Source organism: Mesoplodon mirus (genome assembly GCF_964341445.2).
Source record: "Mesoplodon mirus genome assembly, chromosome: 18".
In the NCBI taxonomy this organism is placed as follows: domain Eukaryota; kingdom Metazoa; phylum Chordata; class Mammalia; order Artiodactyla; family Ziphiidae; genus Mesoplodon; species Mesoplodon mirus.
In genome coordinates, this window is record NC_138994.1 from 2,932,529 (window position 1) to 2,940,457 (window position 7,929).

Here is a 7,929-nt window from a genome sequence, read left to right on the forward strand (position 1 = left end):
GAAAGAGAAACAGACCAGGACTATACTGTATGTACCTCTGGTTCACAGAGGTATATACAGTACATATTTACTGACTGAATAAATAAATTTTTTTTCAAGTGACTTCTCCAAATATGGCCTCAGTTTTCTCTTCGCTAAAATAAGAGAACTGGCCTGGAGCAGTAGTTCTCAACACTTGGCTGCATGTTAGAATCATCTGGAGAGCTCCTAAAAATGATCCAGGCCTAGCATGCACCCCCTATATAATCTCTTTGGGTAATTCTTCCTCTTAATTTCTGTGTGATTCTGGCTTTTCCTGTTGCTTCCCCCACTCTGTCCCTGAATCCCTTAAGGGGGTGGCAATTTTATCTTCCTGAGCGTGCTGGTAAGCTCTTCTCTGGCTGACCCCTCCGAGCTTCACATCTGGTCTCCCCTAGATTGGAGGAGGGCAGGGGTAGCAGCCAGAAAGCGGGCTGGGCACCGGTGTAGGTCAGGACAGGGAGGGGGGCTTAGTTTCTCTGGCGGAGAGAAGTCTTCCGGAAACTGGTACTGCAGTTGCACCCCAGGGAGCTGAAGTCCCTGCCAGAGGGAAAGGGGCATGGGAGTGGGCTTGGTGGCGCTGAGGCAACCCAGCCAGGCAGGGAGCTGGGGTGAGTGGTGGAGAGCAGTGAAAAGCTCTTCTTCACTGAGCATGCCTCAGGGATGGAAGGAGAGCTCTTTTTCCAAAACCTCAGAACCTGCTTTGGGCTTCGGGAAGTCACGTCACTTTAAGCTTTGGGTTAGACCACCTCCCTCTCCCCAACTGCGTCCTGAGTTAAACTGGGGAAGCTGAGATGGGCCTAGATTCTCCATTTGGGCTGGCAGCAGATCTGCGGGTGGGCGGGCATGGGGGCAGGGGTTATGGGGCAATGCCACTGCCCCTCCCACTGGGCTGGGCAGCTACAATGGTTCCAGAACTGTACTCTACTTGTATCCGACTGACCTACTTGCCTGGGACCAGCCCAACTTCCAGGATGAGCTGGGTCCTACGGGAGGGATCACCCAGCACAAGGGAGACTTCCCCCATCCTCTGCACCTCACACCCTCAACCCTTCCTAGCACTCCCAAGTTCTCTTAACTGATCTTTAGTCCCCACCCAGACATGCCTTCCTCTGTTTCACCTGGGGATGGGAAAGACGCATTTGACAGGGAAGGGAACTGGGCTAGGACGGGAAATGAGACGGTTACTTTCCTCACTTTACCTCATCTTTTCCTCCTTTAGGTCCCACCTGAGGTGCCCTTGACCATCCCTGTCCCCCACCCCACCCCGGATCCCGGCAATGCTAACCGCCGTCTGCGGCTCTCTGGGCAGCCAGCACTCGGACGCGCCTCCCGCCTCCCCGCCGCGCCTCGACCTGCAGCCCCTCCACACATACCAGGGCCACACGAGCCCGGAGGCCGGGGACTACCCCTCCCCGCTGCAGCCTGGAGAGCTGCAGAGCCTCCCGCTGGGCCCAGAGGTGGACTTCTCACAGGGCTATGAGCTGCCGGGGGCCTCCTCTCGGGTAACCTGCGAGGATCTGGAAAGCGACAGTCCCTTGGCCCCGGGACCCTTTTCCAAGCTCCTGCAGCCGGACATGTCACACCATTACGAATCGTGGTTCCGGCCGACACACCCAGGCACCGAGGATGGCTCTTGGTGGGACCTTCATCCGGGCACCAGCTGGATGGACCTCCCCCATACGCAGGGCGCGCTGACCTCACCTGGCCACCCCGGGGCGCTTCAGGCTGGCTTGGAGGGCTACGTCGGAGACCACCAGCTTTGTGCCCAGCCGCCCCACCCACACCCGCACCATCTCCTCCCAGCCGCCGGAGGGCAGCACCTCCTCGGGCCTCCCGACGGGGCGAAGGCCTTGGAAGCAGCCGCCCCGGAATCCCAGGGCCTGGATACCAGTCTGGATGGGGCGGCCCGGCCCAAAGGCTCCCGGCGGTCAGTGCCCCGCAGCTCAGGCCAGACCGTGTGCCGCTGCCCCAACTGCCTGGAGGCGGAGCGACTGGGGGCTCCGTGCGGGCCCGACGGGGGCAAGAAGAAGCATTTGCACAATTGCCACATCCCGGGCTGTGGGAAAGCCTACGCCAAGACATCGCACCTGAAGGCACACCTGCGCTGGCACAGCGGCGACCGCCCCTTCGTGTGCAACTGGCTCTTCTGCGGCAAGCGCTTCACGCGCTCCGACGAGCTGCAGCGCCACCTCCAGACCCACACCGGCACCAAGAAGTTCCCCTGCGCAGTTTGCAGCCGAGTCTTCATGCGCAGCGACCACCTGGCCAAACACATGAAAACCCACGAGGGCGCCAAAGAGGAGGCTGCCGGGGCGGCGGCGGGAGAGGGCAAGGCCGGCGGAGCGGAGCCCCCCGGGGGCAAAGGCAAGCGCGAGGCCGAGGGCAGTGCGGCTGCCTCCAACTGAGCTCCTCGTCCCGCCTCCCCGTCCCGCCTCCCCGTTGGTCTCCCCTGGGGCCATCAGAAGCGCGCCCTCTGGCCTGATGCCCTTGTGGGGGTGGCTTGAGTAAGAGAAGGTGGTTATTTATTGAGAGGGAGGGAAAGTGGTGCGGGGGTCAGGGAGCCGGGTCGCTAGGGGTTTCATAGTCTCTGGGGCTGGACAGGACGGACGCGTTTGACTGGGCGGGGAGGAGCTGCGCATGCCCATCAGTTCTCCCCTTCCTCGCTCTTTCACTCACGCCCCGGGGCTGGGGGGTTGGGGTGGACTACCCTTACGGTGGCTGGAGGGCCGAGGGGATAGGTTGGAGGATACGGCGCGTCCCCGGAGCAGAGCGGAGTGGGGCCGCCCCGGGCGCTCGGGGTAGTTGTCTGGACACGTCGTTAGCGCCTGGGAACCCGGACATAAAAGGGCCTCTGGAGCCGCGCTGCAGCCCGGGTCCCTTTCATCCCCCTTAGAGTGCTTTACCCCGGGGTTTCCGGAGGGAGAGCTGAGATGGGGTAGCAGAGGCTGGGGGTTCCCCTAAGGGAGGAGTTTCTCACTGGCTGGGAGGGTTGTCGCCGCAGAAATAAAGTCTCTGATGTGCCTCCTTATTAAGCCTTCCAGACCCCGTCTGATGGAGCCACGAGGGAAGAAGGGAAGAGGGCCAGAATGGGCGACAGCTTCCAGCTAGAACGGTGGGGTGGAGGAGGGAGCTAGATGTGGAGGTGGGAGCTAAATGTGGAGCTTGAGCAAGGAAGTCTCCTCTAAAATGAGAGGAAGGGATTTGGTCAGGGAGTGGAACTAAGCCCTTCCCTCTCTAACTCTGATTCAGTCCTTAACTCTTGGTCTTTATAAAAGTAAAGTTCAGCAGTCCACTCTCACCTGTCACCCCAGGCAGGCCTTCAAGGCAGCCAAGAGCCCTTGCTCCAGAACTGATGTAGCTCCCCACTCTTGGTGCCTGGCATTTGCTCTCCCCTTAGGGATGGAAGGAAGAGGGTTCCCTCGGTTGGGTGAGGGTAGGTGGGGGTGTCCCAGCAGAGGGACCTCCAGCGGTTCCTGCTCAGAGCGCAGGACTCTGTCCCTGCCTGGCCACCTGCTTGCAGAGAAGCTAAGCCCCACTCTTTCTTTAGCTCGACGCTCCCCTTTCGTGCTGCCTACAAGCCTTGCCCCTCCTGTAGAGTGTGTTAGGAGGCTCCTCCCCATCTCATGTCTTGTGGGGCTCCCCGTCCATATGAGGAAGTTGTCCTGTCACTGGAAGGGGCCTGCCTTCTGAGGTGATGTCCACTGTCCCTGTTCCCTTCTTTAGATGCTAGAAATACATCCTGATGGTGATCCTGGAGTGGGGAACGTGGGGAGGGGGGAAGCCAGAAGAGGCTGAGCCAGGCAAAAGGAAAAAAGCTGATGGGGGCAAGGACTGACAGGCCACAGGAGCCTGGAACTAGTGGGCTTTCCCAGGCTCCAGGTAGAGGCCTTAAGATTCCCCCCTACCTCCCGTTTCCCTGCCTTTCTTTCTCCACCCAGAGCCCTGTGCAAGGATTAGTTGTGTATTGAGTTTTTAAGTTATAAGCAAAGGGTATTTTATTTAATATTAGGACATATGTGTTCATGTTGTGTGTACCTATGTATGTGTGTGTTTCTCTACTGAGCCTGGGGTCTCCAGCCAGGGAGACCCCATCTTGTTCACCCCAGCCGAGGTCCTGGAGCCTAGGCCCACAGCATCTCTTCCTTCCTTGGGGATATCAGTCCAAGGACTGGGTGCTATTGGGAAGTGGGGCTGGGATCTGGGTGGGAATATGTTTGTGTAGAAGAGAGCCCTTCTTAAGAGGGATGGGGTGACTCTCCCTGAAGGACGCGTGGGCCTGGGGTACGTTAAGAAGTAACGTCCTTTCTTTATGCTCCCTCTTCCCCTACCTCCTGCTAATCCGACCAGAGGTCCCTTTCCTTGCTGAGAGGGCTGGGGGCAGAAGAGAGTTGGCAGTGCCTGCAGGTTGCCTGGCCAGGTGGATGAGGGGGAGAGAGGGAGGACGCTGTGGGTGTGAGATGCCGTTTTCCTCCAGCTGAGGAAACCAGCCACCTCTCCCTTTGCCACTAGGACAGCCTTTCCCAGTGACCATCCTCAGGGGAACTCCCAAATGTGTGCTGGGGAGAGGACAGCACGGATACTCCCCCCGTGGAGGCCCCGAGCTCTAAGGTGTGCTGGTGGGGGCTTTGGATAGGCTTTCCTCTGCTCCCCTCTTTCATAGATCTAGGTTGCTTGGCTGTCTGCCCCCTTCTAGGCAGCCCCCTAGAGGAGAAATGTAGGATTTTTTTTTCTTGAAGTGCTGTGAACCCGTTTTGGGGGGGAGGAGGAGGAAGAAACAGCCTGTGTTTTTTATGCCATAATAAAGTCATCAACCACATCACTGCTTCATTTGTCTTCCAGCTCCGGTTTCCTTTTTGACTCATGGTGTCTCAGCAGCAAGGACCAGGCTGGCTGCAGGGTGGGGTGGACACTTCTCTTTGATCCTGCAGCCCTGGGCAGCCTCACCTCCCTTTGTTTGGGGGCAGAGCTGAGCTGATTGAAGGGTCTGATCCTGCCCGGAGGTTGTTGATGCAGAAGGAGGGTGGCGCTCCCTCGGGGTTGATAGCTGGGCTGACTGTCCCTCCCTGGTCTTCTCCTGTGGAGATGAAAAGGTTCTAGATATTTCCTTCCTCTTCCACATGGAAGCCCCCTCTTTCACCTCCCCTGCCAAGAATGCCGGTTCCCTGCCTTCCCACAGATGGCCAGCCCCTTGGCCCCCTCACCCCACCCCCGTGGGTGTGTGCCTGTCAGTCAGGCCTTCTGGCTCTGAGAGAGGTGGGGGTGACTGAGAGCGATTTCTTCACCCAGGATGATCCCTATCAGGGACAAGGTGATGAAAGGCAGCCAGGTTATCTGATGGGCTCCCACCCAGCTGAAAAGCACGAGGGAAAGGTTCCTAGTGCAACTCCCAGCTAGAAACCTGCCACAGTTACGCAACCACGGTGTGCACAGAAGTTCTTCACTGGACCCATCGGGAACCCCCGGATATGCACAAATGCACACTCCCCCAGGCTGCTCAAACGCCCGGTGCGCAGTCGGTGCCTAATACACGTCAGATGAGTAAAAGCCTCATGGCTCCAGAGCCCCAAACCTAGGAACGTTGACACAGGATCAGTTTGGGGCTCCGAGGGGGCAGCGTAGGTTATTACGTTCTTTCACCTTTCCATCCTACGTCTTGGCCAAAATTATCATCTACCCCAGTGGGATTCCTATTTCCCCCCACTCTAACCCTAACCTAATTTCTCAGAGCCAAATCTGGTACCCAGGCTGGCCCATTCCACCACTTGTTTGGGAGAGTCTGGGGTCACAAAGTTTCTTAAATGGGGGCATCAGAATGATTTAGGGGTTACAGAGGAAAGCAGACCAGTTGAGGGGGCCAAATGTTTGTTTCTGTCTGCCTGGGTGGAGGAGGGAGAGGCGAGTTACGGTGACCTCAGGCCCACCCCGCTCCCTGGGGCTCCTCTTTTGTCTTCCTGGTTCTGGGGCACTTAGACCCCAGGAGCCTGGCGAGTCCTCTCCTGCTCTCCCCCATTGCTGCCCCCAGGGACACAAGGGCAGCTGTGGGGCCGGCTGGGCCTGTCTGGGCAGGGCTGGGACCGCCCCTCCTCCCCTTGCAGCTCCTTCCGACTCTCACTGTTGCGGCCTCTCCCTGTGCGGAGCACAGGCTCCGGACGCATAGGCTCAGCGGCCATGGCTCACAGGCCCAGCCACTCCGCGGCATGTGGGATCTTCCCGGACCGGGGCACGAACCCGCGTCCCCTGCATCGGCAGGCAGACTCTCAACCACTGTGCCAACAGGGAAGCCCTGACCTGCATTCTTATCGGGGGCCTTTGGTGGGGCTCTGACGCTCACTTGCTCACTCTGACGGCAATGCTGCCTGGCTGCCGCCACTCCCCCACCCCAATGGAGCCCGAGGCCACCTCTGACCCCTCAGTTCTGGCACCCCTGGCAGGACAGTCCTGGAGGGACTGAGAGGGAGTTTGGGAAATCAAAACACCTGGGCTGGCCCTCTGGGCAATGTCTGTGAGCCACCCTCTCGTCTCCTGTGGAAGTGGGAATAGAATCCCTCTAGGGTGGTTGAGTGAAGTCAGGAATGGGAAAGTGATCGAGGAACCTGCAGCCTGGGGACTGCAGCCTGGGGCTGTGCTGTTCTGCCCGGTCCTGCCCCCCAGCGGGAAGCTGGGGAAGTTCAGGATGTGAACTGGCTTTCAGGCCAGTCACCTCGGGGACTCATATGTTTATCACCACACAGTCTTGATGTTTGCTTCTGGAATGACGTCCAATGGCAACCTCCCGACCCCCACCCCATACATCACACCAGAAGCAGCCTTCACCTCCCATTAATCCTTGCGAGTCTGATTGCTCAGCATCTGAGCAGTGTAGGTTTGAAAAGAATCTCAGGCACCAAATAGTCCAGTTGCTCCCACCCGGTAGAGGACATATTAGAGTCACCCATGGAGTTTTTCCAGATGTTCCAATTCACTCCCCAACATCCCACCCAATTATGTCCCTTGGGGGTGCAGTAGAGCAGCGCTTCTCAAACTTTACACCTGGGGGTCTTGTTAACATGCAGATTCCTATTCAGTAGGTTTGAGGTGGGGCCTGAGATTCTGCATTTTTAACAAGCTTCCAGATAACGCTGATGCTGGCAATCCGTGGACACTTTGAGAAGCAAAGTATTATATTGTGTTGTGCAATGGGAGTTGCGTCGTTGAAAACTAATCCCTCCTTATACCAACCACGGCTGAGAACCACTGATCTAGTCCAATGCCTTCATTTGCTACTGGAGGAACTGAGGCCCTGGCAGGTAAGGTGACCTGCCCGAAGAGCCCCGCGGAGCTGTGTCCTAGCAGGAGCAGGATGAGATGCCAGTCTGCACAGTTCCGGGTAGTGATCTCCTCTGCCTCCAGCCCAGCTTCTAGGTCAACCTTCTGAGCAAGTGGCAGTCCCCTTTCTGAAAGTGAAGTCCATCTCCCTGGAGACAGCACCCTCTTGGGAGTCATTCTTGTTTATCTAGAGGCAATCAGAAAATATCTCAGATTTCAGATGTCCCAACAGCCTTATCTGGCAGGTTTCCCCCGGCCGTCACCCAGCACACCTGCCCGCAGCCTGCCTCCTGGGGAAACCTCGACCTCAGGCTTCATTCCCATCCCAGGAGTGACCACAGGCTGGGATGCTGTGGCCAGGGCTCCGAGCAGCAGCCCTGATTGTTTGGCAGGGTGGATGTGGGAGAAGTATATAATCTGCAGTGTCTCCCCTCCCCCCTTTCCTGGAGGGCTCCGTAGAGCAAAAGGGTGTGAGATGCATTAGCTTAAATGCTGGTTATGGAGATGGTTTATAGAGGAAAATGACCTGGGAAGCAGAACATTTGGGCTCGGAGTCTTCCTCCACATGGATATGTGCCCCCTTGGCCAGGATTTCTCCTTTGC

General features: G+C 57.9%; 1 protein-coding gene across 1 annotated transcript; it reads left to right on the forward strand.

Moving 5' to 3' along the window:
- Positions 1-1,298: 1,298 nt before the first annotated feature.
- SP6 (Sp6 transcription factor) lies at positions 1,299-2,495 on the forward strand (the record flags this gene model as incomplete). Its single annotated transcript, XM_082604225.1, has 1 exon — positions 1,299-2,495. The coding sequence occupies one exon, from the start codon at positions 1,299-1,301 to the stop codon at positions 2,424-2,426; it is 1,128 nt and encodes a 375-aa protein (XP_082460351.1). The 3' UTR covers positions 2,427-2,495.
- Positions 2,496-7,929: the final 5,434 nt, after the last annotated feature.